Below are 20,035 nucleotides of genomic sequence, written 5' to 3'. Positions count from 1 at the left end.
GATATAGGGTGTAAACTCATTTGGAGCAAGTGAAATGGAAACATAAACCCTTGTGCTATATATTATGACTAAGCAAAGTTCATTCATTAAAATGTAAACTAAGGCCATTCTCCAGTTAAAAAGAAGTCAGAAAATGTAAACAAACAACAGAATTTCAAATTACTAAACAATCATATGAAAAATACCTTCAAATCACCAATAAGAGAAGTGCAAATCAAACAATTTTGAGGTTTCACTTCACGCTCAGAAAGTTAGTAAAGATAAAAAAAAATGGAACTAGACAATGTTGGATGGGCTGTGGAAAGACAGGCATACTGATGTATTGTTGTTGGAGCTGTGAATTGGCATTCTGGGAAGAATTTGGAATTATGCTTAACAAATGATCAAGACTTCCAGGTCATGTGACCAACAAGGTGGAGACTAGTCATTTTCTCTAATCTCTTCTACCTTTCAAATCTCTTCAAAATAGAAATTATGTACCAAAGCTATCTCCATGATCTAAGACACCTGGAATCCAAAAGAAGTTTTAAAAAATCCAAATCAATGAACTCACACTGACCCTGAGCTCACTCAACAACCCCTTCCCATGAGCTTCAAAGCTATACTAGCTGACCCAAGAACCTGACACATGGGCTTACAACAAAACCCAACCACACACCCCAGTTCCCTTTCTTCTTCCAAAATCAAGGAGATCCAGGTTCCAGGGTACAGAAATTTGCTGGGACCACAAAAGACAGTGCCATTACAGTAATGTTCTGTGCTGCAAAAGCTCTATGCAGGTGAACTGAGAAACAGATAAAAAGGGGTAGGACATATGCCTCAGCTTGAAATAGAGTTCAACCTCACTCCTCATACTCATATCCTCTCAGAGCCTTGAAGACTCAAACTACAGAAACCAACTCTGTAACATCAATATAGTAGCTCTCTGAACTACTGGTGCTCAGCTAGAGAACTGAGGAATAGAGGGAATGAGACAGGAGACTAGGACAGGATCATAGTGGGGAGGGAAAGGTTATGGGATACTCTACTAAGCCTGAGGGAAAGAGCTTAGCACCCAGCTGGATCCAGTTCTGTCCTTCCAAAAGTCACTTGAGACAGAGACTTAGGCTGGTAAATTATGAATTGTCCAGAGTGGGAGAAGGCTGAGACACTTCGAGATTTAGCCTCCAAGAAAACCGTCATCAGAGGGGAGACAGTCAGAAAGTGAGCAACAGGAGAAAATTAAGGAAGGAGTGGGGAGGATTGAAATTACCAAAGATCCCAAGAAGAAGAAAACACAAAGATCTTGAATATAAGTAGATAAATCAATAGGAAAGACTGTAATAGCAGAAAGAAATATGGCCTCCAGAGCTAGTAAATGAGTTCAGGCATCTATGAATAAATATATGAAATTGATCCAACACTTAATGAGACAAAGGACTCTGGAATTTGAGAACATGGAACCACAACATGCTGTTCTTGAGTGGTTTAGAAGAGAAATGAGAATCATGAGACCAGAATCTATAGCCAGCACAACAAAATAATGAGCAGGGCAGACTAGAAAAATTTTAATCTACAATGACAAATCTCACTCCTCCAGAAAAAGAGAGAGAACAATAGAATGAGAATGCAAACACACAGAAGTGAAGGACAATCTAGAAGAAGAAAAGCAAAAAACAAAAGCATCAAAAGAAAATATACTCAGTATCCAAGTAAAACATACTGATGTTAAAGATAGGATGTATACAATGTATGGATCACAGGTATCCCAGAAGAATATGACAAAACAAAAGGCATAACATCATAATACAAGAGAACTGGTGAACTTCTGAACATAATACAAGAGAACTTGCCTGGAACTTCTGAATACAGAAAACAGAACGCCAACTGAAAGAAGTCAAAGATCGCCTCCAGAAAAATGCCTAAGACTGCAAACTCTAAGGCACAGTGTGGTTAAATTTAATAGTTCAATTCAAAAACAAGTTCAGCAAGTGACCAGGAGAAAGATCTTCAATTCAAAGGAAATTTGAATAACACAAGATTCTTCTGCACCAATTGGAAAATGCAGAAGGGAATGGAATACTGTGTCCCAAAGAGTAATGGAACCCAGGGTGACCTACCTTGCAAATCTGAGCTTAACTATAAATGAAAAAGATAAATGTCTATAAGAAAGAGGCATTTGAAACATTCTTAGGAAGAAAACCATACTTGAAGAGGTTGTATGCTTCTCGACCTCCCCAAACAACAGAAATGCAGGAGGAATTAATAAATGCAGCAGCCAAGGACAGCAACAGCAAGGGAATGACAGCAGAGACCAGTAAGAAACTTCCTCATATATACATGGAAACTGAGATGAATGCAGAAATCAGGAGGCAGTAACAATGAAGAGATGGGCTTGGGACACTATAGATAGAACCTGGTGGCAATCTGCCTACAGGTCAATTGATATTTTTTGAGGAACTACATTATGAAATAGGAGGGTGCATGAAAGGGAGCAGTAAAGCAGGGTGATAGAGGGAAATGTATGATGTGCCTGGGTCAAACTGAGGGCTAACCGTGAGGGAAATATGGCCCTTGTGATTTCAGGAAGAGAAGAGCCTACAGGGAAGTAAGTAAGAATGAGAAGGGAAGGAGGGATTGAAAAGTGGGATGGGAGTGAGGGGGAGAAGGCTTTGCTTTGGTAGCAGGAGGAGGTTCCATTGATGAATGCTCATATAGGTAAGGAGAGACCTTCTACAAAGGCAGATAGATTCAGACCTTGTGCTGGGTATGGTCTTGGGGATCTGGTGCATGAAAAGATCACTCACCCTACCTTAGGACAGAGTTGGAACTCCTAGGGGCAACTGGCAACTTGGACAGTAGGATTTTGAGGCGAATAGGGAAAAGAAGATATTGAGCTGGAGGGTATAGGTCAGTGGTTGGATACATAATCAGGGACAAGGTGAGAGAATGGTCTGCCTTGGGGCAATGTCCTCTCTTATATGGGAATTGGCATTGTTCTGGGAGACACTATGGAAAAGGGGAATCTTTGGAGCAAGTTCTATGAGAAAGTGGCAGAAATGCCCTTCAGGGGAGAGCCTAGAATGAATATCTTAGAAATTTTACAGAGAAAAGAGACTAGATAATTATATGGGTTAGAAAGTAACCAAAATACCCTTTAACCTAGGCATATGTCCCAAGGAGATCAAAGATAGAAAGGAGGGTCCTATCCTATACCAAAATTTATAGAAACACTTCTTGTAATAGGAAGGAACTAGAGACGAAACATAAGTCACAGACAGGGGAATGGCTAAACACATTGTGGCATATGAACATGGTGAACTATTATTACACCATAACAAATGATGAACAAAAGCATTTAGAAAAAACTGGGAAGATTTATATGAATTAATATATTTTAAGTAAGCAGAACCAGAAAAAAAATAAGGAAAAAAACTAAAATGTAAACAAAAAATTAAAATTGAACACTATAATTATTATGACCAAGTTGAGCCATAAGAGAGATACACATCCCTTCTTTATAAAGGTGGGAGGATATAGGTGTGGAATATGCACAAACTGTCTAACTTAGCTGATATGTTGATTTGTGTTGTCAAACTGCTTTTCTTCCTCTTTTTTTATTCTTTGTTATCAGGGATGGCTCCAGGGGAAGGGTTGACCATTTTTTCCCTTGGGAAACCTATTATTTCAATTATTGGGACTATCCATGAAGCCCCCTACCTCCCTACCCGAGTTTTCCCTCTTCCCCAGTCACTACTACTAAATGGCAGACCAATAACCAATCTTGCACTTTTCTCTTATCAGATGGTTAACTGTAGTAGACTGACATTTCTATTTAGTAATGAGGCCTCTGTTCAATCAGGGTCAGATCAATGCAATACTGTGGAAAGTGCCATGCCTGTAGAGTCAGAGGGTCATCTGAATCCCATCTCTGATACTTACTATTTGTATAAATAGTATTATTCAAGTCACTAACTTTCCCTCAGCCTCAGTTTACTCATTTGTAAAATGAGGGAATTAGTCTAGATGACTTTTGAGACTCTATCCAGCTCTAGCACTAAAATTCTGTGAAAAATTATAATATTTTCTCTACTCTTCCAACCATGATCACTGTGGAACAGTGAGAATTTCCAAATTATTTGCACATTTGCAAGTTAGAAACAGGTTATGAAAAGTTTATACTTTTTTTTTGTGAGGCAGTGACTTGCCCAGAGTCACACAGCTTGTGAGTGTTGAGTGTCTAAGGCTGGATTTGAATTCAGGTTCTCCTGACTCCAGGACCGGTGTTCTATCCACTGCGCCACCCAGCTGTCCCTCCCCCCAAAAAAAGAAAGAGGAAAAAAGCAATTTTCTTAATCCTACCTTTATATCTGACCCACATAATAAAACGTTCTATTTTTTCTAAACCTTTTGTTTAGGGATTTATATGGAAAATGATACCCTGTAAAGTAAATCAATTATTTCAGAATCAGGTCTCCAATGATTCCAACTTTCAAGTGCTTCCATTATGCTTCATGGTAATTTGTTTTACATTTCACTGTCCAGAATTCCTAGGCACTATGTTTTCCTCTGCAATGACAGTAAAAAAGAATTTATAGACTAACATCAAATTAAGCACCTGAAATCCAAATGGACAATGGAAAACTTTCATGGTAATTTAAAGAAATAAGAGATGCAGAAAAAATGCTCTTAATCACTCTTGATTAGAGAAATGCAAATCAAAACAACTCTGAGGTACCACATCACCCCTATCAGATTGGCTAACATGACAAAACAGGAAAATGATAAATGTTGGAGAAGATGTGGGACAACTGGAACACTAATGCTTTGGGGATGGAGTTGTGAACTGATCTAACCATTTTGGAAAGCAATTTGGAATTATGCCCAAAGGGCTATAAAACTGTGTATACCCTTTGATCCAGCAACATCACTTCTAGGTCTGTATCCCAAAGAGATCATAAAAATGGAAAAAAAGACCCACATGTACAAAAATATTTATAGTAGCTCTTTTTGTGGGGGCAAAGAATTGGAAATTGAAGGGATGTGCATCAATTGGGGAATGGCTCAACAAGTTGTGGTATATGAATGTAATGGAATACTACTGTGCTATAAGAAATGATGAGCAGGCAGACTTCAGAAAAACCGGGAAAGACTTGTATGGACTGATGCTGAGTGAAGCGAGCAGAACTAGGAGAACATTGTACACAGTAACATCCATGCTGTGTGATGACTAATATTAAGAGACTTAACCCTTCCCAGCAATACAAGGATCTAAAAGCTCTCCAAAGGCCTCACGATGGAAAATGCTATCCACATCCAAAGAAAGAACTATGGAGTTTGAATGCAGATGGAAGCATACTATTTGCTCTCCTTTTCTTTTGTTGTTTTGTTTTGTTTCTTCTTTCTTGTGGTTCCTTCCATTAGTTCTAATTCTTCTTTACTTCATAACTAATGTGAAAATATGTTTAATATGAATGTAGAAGTGGAGCCTATCTCAGATTGCATGCCATATTGGGGAGGGGGAGAAAATTTAAAACTCAAAATCTTATGGAAGTGAATGTTGAAAACTAAAAATAAATAAATACAATATTTTTAAAAATGAGATACAGAAACATTAAAAATGATGATTTTTGCCTTGCTTCTCTTCCCTATTTACTCTGATTTCTCTACTGAACAAAAGAGTTATAGACACTATAGACAGGTGAAATGAACCATCATATTATATTTCTCTTCTTTCCTTAGTACCTATCTACATTATTTTCTTTTTAATTTCATTTAACAAAGCATATATCTTCCAAGAAGGCAGAACGATCTGGAGACTTACCTTGAGCCAACTACTATTTCTATCGCCATTCATTAACATATAACAAGTACTTTTATACTAGCCAGTCATTTGTGCACCTTGAACAAACTACTTTTTAGCTTTGAAATAGCTAACTTGTCATAGTTAGCTTGTCACCCTGAAATAACTAGTTTTATGTAAGCTTTTAGTTTTTCCATTATCTGTCTCCCATCTATGTCTGTTGCAACACCAAGAGAATGTGATATACTTAGCAAATTCTCATAAATAATTATTGATGATGATGATGATGATGGTATTTTGAACAGACTTGTCTTCAAGTAAGGAATCCAAAACTGTTTCACGCTATCAAGTAAACAAGTCTATAATGTAGAAATAAATTGCTTATCCTTATGAGATGAATTAATTTTTCCACAGTAATATATAGTACAGAGAAAGAAGTAATTTTCTAAATGATATTTTGTACCCTGAAATAATTAACAACACATGAGTGAACAATTTAATATCAGTTTACTCATTCCAGCATTAGGCACTAATCCTCAGAGCATCCTTCTTTACTAAGAAGGCAGTAGTAGCATCAGGTGAAAGTCTTGGGCCTCCTGACTCCTGACTGTGTGTTTACGTTACTTATACTGCAAAGGATCTTGAAAAAGCTTAAACTCATTGTTATTCTAAATAACCTGTAATTTTATTTGATATAATATCTATTCCAGATAAAAGAAATTATGAATAAGGATTATTTAAAAGTAGTCATCAAATACTTAACTACATACAAGGTGCCCCAAAAGTCTTAGTGCAGTTTTACACTATTAAAAATCAGTGCATAAAACTGTACTAAGACTTTTTGAACACCCAGGTGTACCCTGTGATAGTATAGTAGAAAGAAGCTATTTATGCCATCTATACAATCTATTAATCAATAACATGTATTAAATATCTAGTATGGGCCAAGCACTGTCCTAGGCCCTGGGAATAAAAAGACAAAAATGAGAAAGTCTCAGTACTCAGGGGCACATATGCTGTTGGGGAAAACCCAATGTACACATTAATAAACACAAATAAACACATAAAAAAGTAGACACAAAATTAGTAGAAGGTTCTATTATATTAAGATCAAATTTGGGGAAGGGAAAGGCACTAATACTTCTAGGTGGCAGATCAGTTGAACTTTAGAGGAAGCTAGGGGTTCCAAGTGGGAGAGGCATGGAGGAGATACATTATAGGTATGGGGAGACACGGCAGAGCTACTTCAAAAGCATGGAGAAAGAAGACAGAATGTTGTATGGTCAGTTTAGCAGGACCATAGGGTGGATAAAGGGGATTAATGCTTGATGCCTAAGTCTTGGTGGTGGCCATTTGTGAAGGACTTTAAAATGTCAGAGAAGTTTGCATTTTGTCCTTAAGGCAATAGGGAACCACTGCAGTTTTCTGAGGAAAGTGACATGTGCTAGGACTTTTGGAAAATTCCATATAGAACAAGGTAATGAATTATAGAGATTGAGGCAAAAACAAGGCTATAAGATAAGATTGAGAATATACTGAAACACAAGTAAAAAAAAATGAAGCAATATAATGCAGAAGAAACAGAATGCTTTCCTGCCTCAACTCTGTATCCTGCTTTTCTTTACTTCTAGACAGCTCAAATCCCATGTTCAGCAGAAAGACTTTCCTACTCCTCCAACCCATCCTCAATCCCCCCACTGCTCATGTCTTTCCTTCAGAATTAATTTCCAGTTATTCTATATATTATGTATATAGAGCTATTTGCATGTTATTTTCTCCAGTAACATGTGAATTCTGTGAGTGAAGAAACAGCTTCTGCCTTTCTTTGTATTTCTAGTACTTAGCACAGTGCCCGGTATATAGTTAGTGCTTAATAAATACTTGTTACCTAAATGAAATATCAGTAATTGGTTTTAGTCAAATTACAGAGTGTTTAAAAATAGAAAAGAGCAAATCTTGGAGCTGAATACAGTTATGTTTCAAAATACATAGACTGATGTAGAAATATCTAGCGATCTAAGAATCTAAAAGGATTTAGATTCCTGTGACTTAAGAAGAACTGGAAAATTATAATAAATTTTATTTTAATAAGAAGTTGCATAAAGAATGATTAATGCAGGCAATATTTTAGCTATTAATTTACAGATCTGCACATACAGAAAGGACAGAGTTACCTATTCTGATCAAAGTTTTTAAGTACTAGTGTCTTCACCTAAATTTACTTACTGAATACTTTAGGGATACAATTTCCTAAGAACTCGTAAGAAAAATCATGCTAAATCATTTCAACTTACAGAGATACAGTTGTGTATCTATGTAAGAATTATCAGCAACAAGAAGGAGCTACATCAATCTTTTCCCAAAAACTCTCCAGAAAACTGATCATTTAACACATCTCTACTTTGGAAAAAAATCTACTTTTTTCTTAAAATTATTATAAATAAATCTTGTTCACAGTAATGAGCATAAATAGACCATACTTATTCATAGATTATTCATTAATAATCAAGTTATGAATATTTATTGTTTATTCTGGGAATGCTGCCTACAAATCATAATGACTATCAATTCAGTAGTCAAAGTAAAGGGGCCAACAGCAATCAGTTAGAAAAACTTTTAATGCCCCTCCCTTGAAAAAATACTACTCCCTTCCTCCCCTGAATAAATATTCACTTAATATAAATAATAAAGATTAAAGGGATGATATTAAGATTGAATGTCTTTGGTCAGTGTGCCACTTTGCTTTGTACTTCTTTGTTACAAGAAAGGATGCTATTCTAGGGGGATAGAAAATGACAGTAAAGTTTTTTAAAAGCATCAATAAAACATTTTTAAAAGATCAAATGGCTCACTGACTAAAATACCATAGTTAAATATAAAGTACTTATGTTCAATTTGTATTTTTGTTATTCTTTAAACAAACTCAAGCAACTAACTTGAGTGAACTGACAACAGAGACTAAATTTCTAGTTTAAAAAAAAATGAAGCTCTAATCTTGCAAAGAGGAACTCTATCCATAAAACAATAATCTAAAATTTAGAAAAGCAAATTGCTGTTTCCTTCCTATTTCTTATGTACTAGAATTAGTTATATAAATAAGGAAAAAAATGGAGGACTGGCCAATGAGCCCAGCCCTTATATCATGTGCAGAATGCTCAATTAATACAATATCTATATGGACTTTGGGGTATGCACGTTCTGTAACTGTCTATAGTACAGTAACTACATGGTGAAGAAGAGCCTCTGTCATTGGCTATGAAAACAGAATTGGGGTGCATACCAGAATTACTAGTCAGCCAAATCCTTTTGTCCTTTTGTCTGCTTTTTCTCTCCCTGGAATGTTCAACTAAGGAGGTGAGGACTAAGTCCTTCATGGGGAGAGAGACCTCAAGCTGCCATGATGTGGCCAATAAGTATATACACCTGTTACTTCTGTGAGTGACTGGAGATGGCTATGACTTCGTGAACTTGAAAGTTCTTCTCTGACTTTTCATGACATTACTCTGTCTTCATTCTCCTATGAGGGTGTCCTATTCCTTTTTAGTTTCCTTCACTTGCTGATCAACGACATCAAGCCACCTAACTTTGGATATTTTCCAATGATCTATGCTGTTCCCTCTTCTTTTTTCTTTAAACTTCTCTTGGTGAGCTTCAAGGATTTAACTGTCATCTATATACAAATGAATCATAAATCAATATAACCAGTCTCTCCCTAAGTTTTAGTCCTAGTCACTAACTGCCTGTTATTGGGTATTTTAAACTGGATGTTCTGGAGATATGTAAAGCTCATTGCAGCAGATAAAGATCTTTCCTTGTGACTCCATCCTTCTTCCAAAGTTCCCTTATTTCTGTTGAAGGTACCACTATTCTTCCACTCTTTCAAGTTTTTCACTTAAATGTTATCCTTGACTTCTCATTCTTACTCACCTCACACATTCAATTAGTTACCAAATCTTGTCATTTCTATTTCTATAACATCTCTTGGATGTGTTCCCTTCTCTCTATTCATACAGCTACAACCCTATTTGAGACCCTCATGACCTTTTGTGTATACTATTAATGGCCTCTAAATTGAACTCTCTTTGAACTCTCTCTCTCTCTCTCTCTCTCTCTCTCTCTCTCTCTCTCTCTCTCTCTCTCTCACACACACACACACACACACACACACACACACACACACACACAGAGCTACCAAAGTGACTATCCTTAAGATTTGACCAACTCCTCTGTTCAATTCCAGTGGATCTCTACTGCCTCTAGAATAAAAGAGAAACTTCTGTTTGGCTTTTAAACTCCTTTATAACATAGACCCAACCCATCTTTCCAGCATTATCACATATTGTTCTCCTCCCTGCATGCTATAGAGCTGACAAATTTGCCTTCTTTCTCTTCTTCACATACAACTCTCCATCTTCTAGTTCTGGTTTTTGCACTGGCCATCCATTTCCCTTGACTGGAATGCACTTTCTCCTAACCTCTAGGGAAAAAAATTCCTCTCTTCCTTCAAGATGCAGCTTAAACCTCACCTTCTAAACAAAGCCTTTTTGATTCTCATCCCTACCCCTCTACTGCAAATACCCTTCCTTCCTGATTCCTTGCCTTTAACTACCTTGTAGTTAGAATGAAATGGAAAAGCATTTATTTAACACTTACTATGTACCAGGATCTATGTCAGATGCTGAGGATTATTTTATTCTCTCTCCTCATCCCCAATACATAACACAGTGTTTAGCACGGTGGCACTAAGTAAATGCTTTGTGACTAAATGACTAGTTTCCTTCTACATGGCAGCTGCTGTTAGCTGCTATGAGTGATGTGAGGTCCCTGCCCTCAGGAAACTTAACATCTTATGTTTGTTTCTGGTTGTTAGTAGCCCCCATCATTCTTAGTTTGTCTTAATTCTTCACACTCTAAATGTATCTGGTTATTACTAGTTCCAGGTCTATCTGGTCTTACTTGAAGACAGGAAAAGTTCAAGTGAAGAGAGAGATATAGGTCAAATAAATGAATAGCTTCAAATTTTTACAAATAAAAACATGCACATATCCTTCTGAAACCAAAAATATTATTTTTGCACTGTAGGTATTCCTCATAACAGCCAGGTTGTACAGTGGATAGGGCACCAGACCTAGAATCAGGATGACCCAAGTTCAAATTCAACCTCAGAGACTCACTACCTATGTGACCCTGTACAAGTCATTTAACTGTTCTGTGCCTCAGTTTCCTCATCTGTAAAATAGGAATAACAACACCACCTACCTCCCAGGGTTGTGAAGATCAAACAAGACAACATACGTAAAGTGCTTTGCAAACCTTAAAGCTCTCTATAAATATTAGTTATTATTACTATTCTTATTATTATAATAAATGTATAAAATTCATAAAGCAGAAATGGAATTCATACTGTACTTATTCTTATAGTTATAAAATATTTAGAATCTAATTCTAATTTACTATAGAACTAAAAATGTAGCAAGGGCTGATTTTGTCTTGTTTTTGTTTTTCAAATACTGTTCACTAATGTTAGTATTTTGGATGTTTTGTTAAAAAAAAAAGTTTAAGCATTATTACTGTTATCAGATTCTCAGACATCTTGACACCAAAAAATTATCCATGAGAACATACTTTTGGTTTTTTAGTAAGTTAATGAAATTTAATAAAATTTTCCTTCACATAGAACTTTTCAAAAATAGTGGTGTAGTGAACATCAAGGGATACCTCTAGTTTGTTTTTAGCTTTCCAAAATAAGAGGACAAAATACTCTCATTAAACATAAATTTCATGAAATTTCCTGAGTTGCTTTTTCTTTAGTTATCATTTATTTAGTTTAATAAAAACAAGAAAACTATTTTCTGGAAACTGTCATCAACAAGGAACTAAAACCCCCCGCAAATTTACAACATAAGATAAAATGCTATATTCCTAAATAAATATATAATTGTGTAAGCTTCCAATCTCTAACAGGTGACATTTAATAGTAAGGAAACCAAATGTCTAAATAGAAGGGAGCAGAAACACCTGGGCAGGTCTGCAAGTGTGGTCGTCTATTTAGCGTGCAATTGCATTTTTCAACATAATTAGTTCAAATGAGCTTCTAAATTTGGGTGATGCATTGCACATGTAATTAAGATTTAATTAAAAATGTTCTGTAATAAATTGTTTTCCATTTCTGACAAATCACATTAGAGAGGTAGATTTGATTTTGAAATAATTTTTTTTAATGTGTTATTGATATAATCTGAAACTATGAGATGAGAAAAGGCTTTTTATTTAAAAAAACTTTCACTGGGCATAAAAAATGAAAAAAGGACTTTTGCTTAAAATTATTTTTCATAAAAGCTATAATTTCACTAAATAATATTATAGTTCAAGATGGTTTTTTTAAGCTGCTCATCCAGAAGAGGATGCTACAAGACATTACTTCTAACAGAAACCAATCCACTACTATGCAAACTACATTTCTATCTCATTCTCATAAACATGCACTGAGTATTTTGAACCTTTATCATAAGAACTACCCACAGTCATCTGTAAACCTCTTCATCTTTGGACACTAACCTGCCAAATCCCGAAACAGAGATGAAGCCTCTATTTCCAGTCCAAGATAAATTCAGCCATTGGACTAGTGTGCAACGAGACTGTAGGTATTCCAGAGATGTGTCATTCAGCTTTGCCCAGTAGGGTTGCAAATTGAGGTGAGTATACTGTAGAGGATCACAGCAATGTTGGTAGAGTAGCTTACAAGTTTGTGCTAATCTACATAGGTCAGGTAGTGTAAGATGAGTCAAAATCAACTGGATCAGCTACATAAAAGATAAAAAAATACGGATATCAAGATTAAAACCTAGAACTAATATTAAAGTCAAAATGTAAAATTATTAAGAAGTAATCAAAACTACATTTAATAAGCTAAACACTTAAAAGAATAAATATCAAAAAGAAAGCTAACATTTGCATCAAAACACAACAATATGGCATCAGAAGTTTTTAAAACTCAAAGTATTTCCAGCTGTTTCTGACTATTCTGTTTATTTTTTAAAATTACATTTAGGCTCTGTGTCTAAAGTAAGATTTCTACTAAAATTCAAGATGAACAATAAATAACTAGTATGTCTTCTAAGTGGTACAACAGTGAAGAGTACAGTTTTGAATGATGATTCAATTCTTTCCCATAACTTACCCATTTATCTTATTTAATGGTCTGAAAGTCAAGCACGTTTGGATGTTAAGCACCAGTCAGTTTGTAGTACAACAACTGAATATGACTTAACTTTCAGGAAACACAAAGGAAAAAAATTATGTGAATAAATTAAGAGGTTTTTTAATACTAGAGAAAATTGGAGGCAATTTTTTTAAATGTAAAAAACATCACAAATTCCCTGTTCTAAAATCTTTATTTTTGGACATTTTTAGAAATGATAAATATATCATATTCCCCCTAACTTTTCATTTTAGGTTAAAATTATGTTGCTTTTAAGGAAAGGATAAGTTGCAACACAAAAACATAGTAGGGAATACCACATTATCTTTAAATGTTACAATGACCAAAACTAGAATGCATAAATTCTAAATGCATAAAGTGGTAACATTTCAAAATTAGTTTTACAAAAGGCATCATCGAACCATTATGAACAAATTTATCAACCACCTTGTCATGATAGTTACATTGTCTAAACTATTTTTATATCTGATTTTAACTGGAAATACTTTTGAGTTTTTAAAGAATGACTTAGTTCAGGCTGACAGAATGACATCTTCAGATTGAACAATAAATAACCTGTATTACTTGTAACACCAGTAAACATTAAGATTACTCCCCAAGGAATTTTTGGTAGTGCTCCTAATCCATATTTTTTCATTTGTTCAGTTCTTGATACAGAAAAATATTCATGATATTTACTAAAAAAAAAAACCACTAGCTGAAATAAAAATAGAAAAGATAAAATAAAATGCAAATAAGATTATGACATTAAAATAAAAGTAAATAACTCTTTGCCTATGATTAAACAAAAGATAACAGCTTTCAAGCCTATGGAGAACTAACTATAAATCATTACCAACACAGACTTTGGTATCTGTCAGAATCCTGCTTTTTATCCATGGGTATCCTATCATAAAGAACAATTTGATACCATAATGAATATATGACATGGTGTGTTCAGAAGGAATGCCCAAATAAAGTTAATTATAAAAAAGCATCTATTCAATACAATTCCCCTCCCTAGTCTGTTTGTTTTTTTCTCATTAGTATCAGTGAAGGTAGCCCAGTGTGGTGGAAAGAACAATGGTCATAAAGACAAGAGAGGCAGGGCTTGGAATCCTGGCTCTGACATTTGCAACATGTATAATTACGGGCCAGTCCTATAACTCCTCTGAGCCTCAGTTTCCTTACCTTCCTTAAAATAGGGGTCACCATAACTGTAGTACTTACCTCACAGGTTAGCTGTATGGATTAAAAGAAATAACGCATCTAAATCTCTCTGCAAATTTTAAGATGCTATATACATGTTTTGTAGTTGTTTATATGTAATCTTTTCATTCATTAAATGGGATGAATTGCCTAAAAATGAAAAAACTAATGCCATTTTGTGGGCTAGAGGTTGCTTTATGATGAGAGCCCTCCTGATATTCACATCATAATCTTCCATGTCAGTCCTGAAAAGAGTGGAATACAGCAGCAACACTACTGTATTCATTAAATTTAATATTAACTGGTCTAAATTTGAAAGTTTACAGCAGAAGCCTTTTCTCAGATAAAGTGTGGAATTTGGGAAGCTTTAAAAAAAATAAAGTCTGATCATACTCAATTCAAAATAACTTTCAGTAGAAGAAAAGATTTATGCTCAATATATCTGATGGAGTGTCAAAGTCATGCAATCTAAGACATCAAATAACAAAAGTAAGAGGAAAACAATGAGGAAAAATGACGTGTTACTATTTTATATCAGTAACTCAGTACTCAGAGATAACTCGGGTTATCTTGCTTTGAACAAAAGTGGTAAAATACAAAAATCCATAATTATACAAAAGACAAATTAGATATAGGATTATTTACTTTAAGGAATTACTCTTCACTTAGTGAAAGTATTCACAATGAAATGACTTTTAAAAGCTTGCTCCTTAAATATATAAAAAATATATTTTGTACAAAAAATTTGTACAAAAGGTTTAGTTCATCTATTAAGTAAAACAAGGCACATGAAATATCAGAAGCCAAATCAATAACATACACATAGTTGTCACAGAATATAAATTCAACATACTACATTAAATTCGTTCATAAAATTTTTAATTCTCAATTTTGGAAAGAAGGGTTGAGAATAAAAAAAGTCTATTCATCTGACTATGCACTCCAGTCTTCAAATCACCTCCCAAACTGTATTTATGGATGCAATTATATGAAGTCTAATTGCACACTGCTTTCTTAGAGTCCTTGATGGCACAATTTAGTCCTATTTTTTCCTCATGTATTCTTTCTGTCTGTCTCTTTCCACTTTCTCTTCCTCTCCTATCCTCTTTCCCTCTTCTATCCCCTTAACTCACTCTTCCTTACCCCACTCATCCTAAGGGCTAGAGAACTCTAGTTGGGAAAACAAACAAATGAGCAAACAGGCAAATCAGTACTCCTTTAAAGCTGAAGAGCACATCAAGGAGGAATGAAGAAAATGGAGTTAAACAGCCAAAATCCCTCCTCTACTTTTTTTATCCTGGCCCCTGTCCAATATTGTCCCTTTTATCTAGGTTTCCTAATATTGCAGATTCCATGACAGCTGTTAGATACAGTAAAGCTTCACAAATTCAGTCTAATTGGTAATACATTAAGAATAAAATTTATCAATAATGACAAATGCTTATTGATTAAGAATGCTAATACGAATCAATAAGAAGTATAAATGGATTTTTTAAAAAATCAATTACTTCACATTATAGTTTAAAATGTGTTGCTAAGTAAAAGTCTTTTGAAATTCACTTCAGTAAATCATAAAGAACTCTATTTTAGGAAATTAAATATAAATATACATGTGTATAAAAGAGTACTTGAAAAAAGTATGATCTCTTAAGTGGGGTTAGTATTTCTGCAATAACCTTATATATTATTAATTTGTTTGCACACTTAGGCATTTTATATTTTTATTAGTGAAATATACTCTATTCTATTTTTATTAAGATATTTTTGGCTTACCTCATAAGGTAGTTTATCAAAATAGCCATTGTTTGTCCACTCCCTGAGGGCAGCACTGTTGAACTGTTTACTAAGAGCCTCCATTCCACAGACGTCTTTCTCTTCATAATCCTCTTCATCCAGATCATTCATGTCAATGAGTGAAGTCTTAAGTACAGGTCTGTCCTTCACACCATGTAGCACAACTGCATCTAATTCAGTGTAATAGTCCAGAAGAGTGCTATTTACTTCCAGTCGAATAAGATTTGAAGGAAAATTTATCTGTTTGATATAAGGTTTAAACTGGCGAGCCTGGGGAGTATTCACCTTTGTAGGTCTCTCTGACCAAAGAATTTCCCATCTGCCAAAGAAAGAAACTTTACCTATAATGTGATAATAATGATGGATTAAGATGTGTTTACTCAAATCTAAATTATGAAATTAAGCACTTTGTTAGAGTATAAAATGATGATCTCAAAACTTCTAAGTTCTCTAGTGACTTCCAAGTTATGGAAAAATAAAAATTTTAAATATAGCAATGACTCAACAAACTGATATTTTGCCACAACTACACAGATGTGTTATTTTACAGATTTTACCTTCCTGTTTTAGAGGTGGAAGAATGAGAGGAGGGGAAAGGAGAGTAGCCTAAAATAGGGAAAGTTTTCTCATTAAAAAAATTGTTCTGTTGACCAATGGTACTGACTCTATTAAAGAAACTAAATTCATCATATAACCTTCCAAATAGTAACGCCATCTTTCCTATTATTCCATTTCTGTCAGAACCACGAAGATTCAAAACTTCAGTGTTCTGTTTTATTCTTATTTATTCTTCCTCCCTCCCCAACCCTGATGAGAACCATAGTTTTTCCTAGGTAGACAACTGAAAGATCATGGGAGGTCAAAATTGTACAGGACAAGGGAAGTGCAGGAACTTGTACTCTTGGGATACAATACAGAAGGAACTGGATGGCATGGAAGGGTACCACTACCCAAAAATGAATATAATTATGAGCAAGTGGAGCTTTGCCTGGCTGAATGACCCATATGTCTTCACAGAATTTGCTATTTACTTAGATATGTCTGCTTGCTGGGCTGCAGGACATGGTGAAGTTATCCCCTCTCCAGGCTTTTCTCTGCTTCATTGCTACCTGGACAATTCACTTCCCTAATGGGTTTCCTGCTCTATTTAAACTTTGTTCATTTGTTATCTATACTTTTATAAGAAATTCTAGATCCAGATGAAGATAAGATTATTTCTATTGCATTCTGAGAGTATTTCCTCAAAACCAGTAAACCGTGCAAACAAAGAAGGCAAGGTCAAAAGGGACCAATTACCTTAGACTTAACCATGATCTTGTATTAAGCTCTCTTGCTAACTGCATAAAGAGGGGCTTCACTGGTTTAACTAATGATCACATAAAAATTGGCAAAATCTCCAAAATTTCATTTATTAAAGACCACTAGTAGCCTGTAATGAAGGCAATTTTTTTTTGTTTTTCAAAGCAGGATTTGTTAAAGAAACAATTGCATGGCTTATTTGAAGTTTAAAAAAGAGAGAAGAGAATAATTTATGAGTAAGCTAACAATTCCTCCTTGGTATGGATATTGGCTCACATCAATTGCTGTTGTTTGTCTATTTGATTATTAACCAAAAGTGATTAAAGGTTACAACTAATAAATGGTACTGATCTCAGAGAGCCTTCCTGGTTGTACTCTCTCCTCAAACTTTCCTATTTCAGAGAAAGGGACCATTAAAACAATTTCCCTGTGCTTAATAAATGCTTGTTGGTTGACTTATTGATATTCAAAGATGAAACAAAGATGAATAATTTGTTATGGCTTTTCAGTGTCTTCTATACAATGTCTGTCAGGTTTGTTTTGTTTTGTTTTGTTCTTTTTGCAATTGGTCACCTCACACTTACAGAAGCAAATTGCATTGGAAGAGGACAGAGATCTAAAATGAAACCAAGACTCCACACTGTTCTTTTCTAAAGGATTCCAAGCAAATCAGAGAAAGAGGGACATAAGATAAACAAAGAAAAATGAGAGAATAGCTCTCAAGACAACATTCTTACAGCCACAAGCAAATGTCCCACATACTCAACCCAACAAAAATTTACTAAGTACCTACAATGTGGAAAACATGGTGCTAGGTAATGGACTGAATCTTTTCAACCAGCTCAGTGAAGCAGCAAAAGTTCCTAACCCAGAAAACACATAAATTCTAAATTATAAGTCTCATCTCCACCACCAAAAAATACAATATGCTTTTTCTTAACAAAGATGGCTTGCTCTGTTTGTTACATTAGCAGAAAGATCGTAGCTGATTTATCTCAGTGTCACGAAGTATACAGTAGGAGGACGGAGATAATTAACAAACACAAATCATCTTTATTTAAATGTACTTTCAATGTCATGTGATGGTAGGCAGGTCACTTAAACTCTAAGTGCCAGGCAACTGGCTGAGACTCTAAGTTGCAGAGAACTGCATGGGTAAAGATAGTTTCCTCACCTGAAAGGTTTTTTTTCATACCAATGAAATTACATGACTAGTCTTGTCCTCTATTTATGATGTTTCACAAATGCACCTGAGAATAATAATTCCCAGTTTTCAAAGCCAGAAGAACCTTTAGACAATAGCTTAGAAGATCCAGAAACAAGGGTAATTCTGGACCCTTTAAAATTAGAACTGGCTGTGCTGCTTTCAAGGATTCATGGACTGAAATCAGCTCCCACTTTTTCACTGTTTAATTCCAGTGGGCATAGGTTTTAGTAAAAATCATCTCCAGTAAGACTTACAAATCTACATCTTCACCCATAATCAACTGAGTCAGATTTCTAATTACCTACTCAACACTTCCACCAATTGATATTTTAAGTCCAATATGTCTAAATTGGATTATTGCTTTCCCCTGAAACACACTCTTCTTCCTAACTTCTTATTTCTATCAAAGATACCACCATCTTCCAACCATTGTGTCATTCTTGATTTCTCTCTTCCTCACAATAAACATTCATTTATTAGGCAGCCGTGCTGGGAGAAAAGATAGAGGTCAACAGAGATATAGATAGGTAGGCCAATAGACAGATAACTGGATAGACAGATACATACATACATACATACATACATACATACAAACATACATGAAGAGTCATGTCTGACTCTTCATGACCCCATGGACCACAGCAATCCAGCCTTTTCTATCTATCCTCCACTATCTCTTGCAGTTTGTCCAAGTTCTTGTTCGTTGTTCCCTTAATACTATCTATCCACCTTATCTTCTGCCATGCCCTTTTCCTTTGGCCTTCAATTTTCCCCCAACATCAGAGGCTTTTCCACTGAGTCCTACCTTCTCATTATGTGGCCAAAGTATTTAAGCTTCAGTTTCAATATTTGATCTTCCAGTGAAAACCCTGAATTAATGTCTTTAAGTATTGACTGATTTGATCTCCTTGATGTCCAAGGTATTCTCAAAAGTCTTCTCCAGCACCACAATTAAGAAGCATCAATTCTGTGGCACTCAGCTTTCCCTATAGTCCAACTCTCACAGCCATACATTATTACTAGAAAAAACATAGCTTTGACTACATAAGGGCTATGTAAGGACCTCTGTCAACAAGATGATGCCTCAGCTTTTTAGTATGCTGTCTAGATTTGCCATAGCTTTCCTTTTCATCTTTTAATTTCACAACTGCAGTTACCATGTACAGTGATCTTTAAGCCCAAGAATATAAAATCTGACACTGCTTCCATTTCTTCTTCTATTTGCCAGGAAGTGATGGTACCAGTTGCCAAGATATTAATTTTTTTTATATTAGCCTTTAAGCCAGCTTTTTATACTCTCCTTTTTCACCTTCTTCAAGAGGCTTCTTAATTACTCTTCACTTTCTGCCCTTAAAGTGTTGCCATTTGCATTTCTGAGATTGTTGATATCTCTCCTGGCAACTTTAAATCTAGCTTTTGATTCACCCACACTGGCATTTAATGTGATGTATTCCGCATATAAGTTGAATAAACAAGGTGACAATATGCAGCCGTGTTGCACTTCTTTTCTAATATTAAATCAATCAGCTGTTCCATGCTCAGT

At 35.1% G+C, this 20,035-nt stretch overlaps 1 protein-coding gene across 4 annotated transcripts in view; it reads right to left on the bottom strand.

Annotated features, from left to right (window-relative positions):
• FBXL4 (F-box and leucine rich repeat protein 4) overlaps positions 1-20,035 on the bottom strand; it is a 139,266-nt gene that overhangs the window by 75,368 nt on the left and 43,863 nt on the right. For all 4 annotated transcript variants that reach the window (XM_020998325.2, XM_020998326.2, XM_020998327.2 and 1 more), the window contains exons 4-5: positions 15,966-16,305; positions 12,341-12,585 (exon numbers count right to left, since the gene is read on the bottom strand). In XM_020998325.2, coding sequence (XP_020853984.1) covers positions 12,341-12,585; positions 15,966-16,305 — 585 coding nt within the window. The remainder of the gene's footprint in view (positions 1-12,340; positions 12,586-15,965; positions 16,306-20,035) is intronic.

This window comes from Phascolarctos cinereus, unplaced genomic scaffold, assembly GCF_003287225.1.
Source record: "Phascolarctos cinereus isolate Bilbo 61053 unplaced genomic scaffold, phaCin_HiC Scaffold_5;HRSCAF=322, whole genome shotgun sequence".
Classification (NCBI taxonomy): domain Eukaryota; kingdom Metazoa; phylum Chordata; class Mammalia; order Diprotodontia; family Phascolarctidae; genus Phascolarctos; species Phascolarctos cinereus.
The sequence above is the reverse complement of the archived record's forward strand: the minus strand, read 5'-3'. Positions and strand labels throughout refer to the sequence as shown.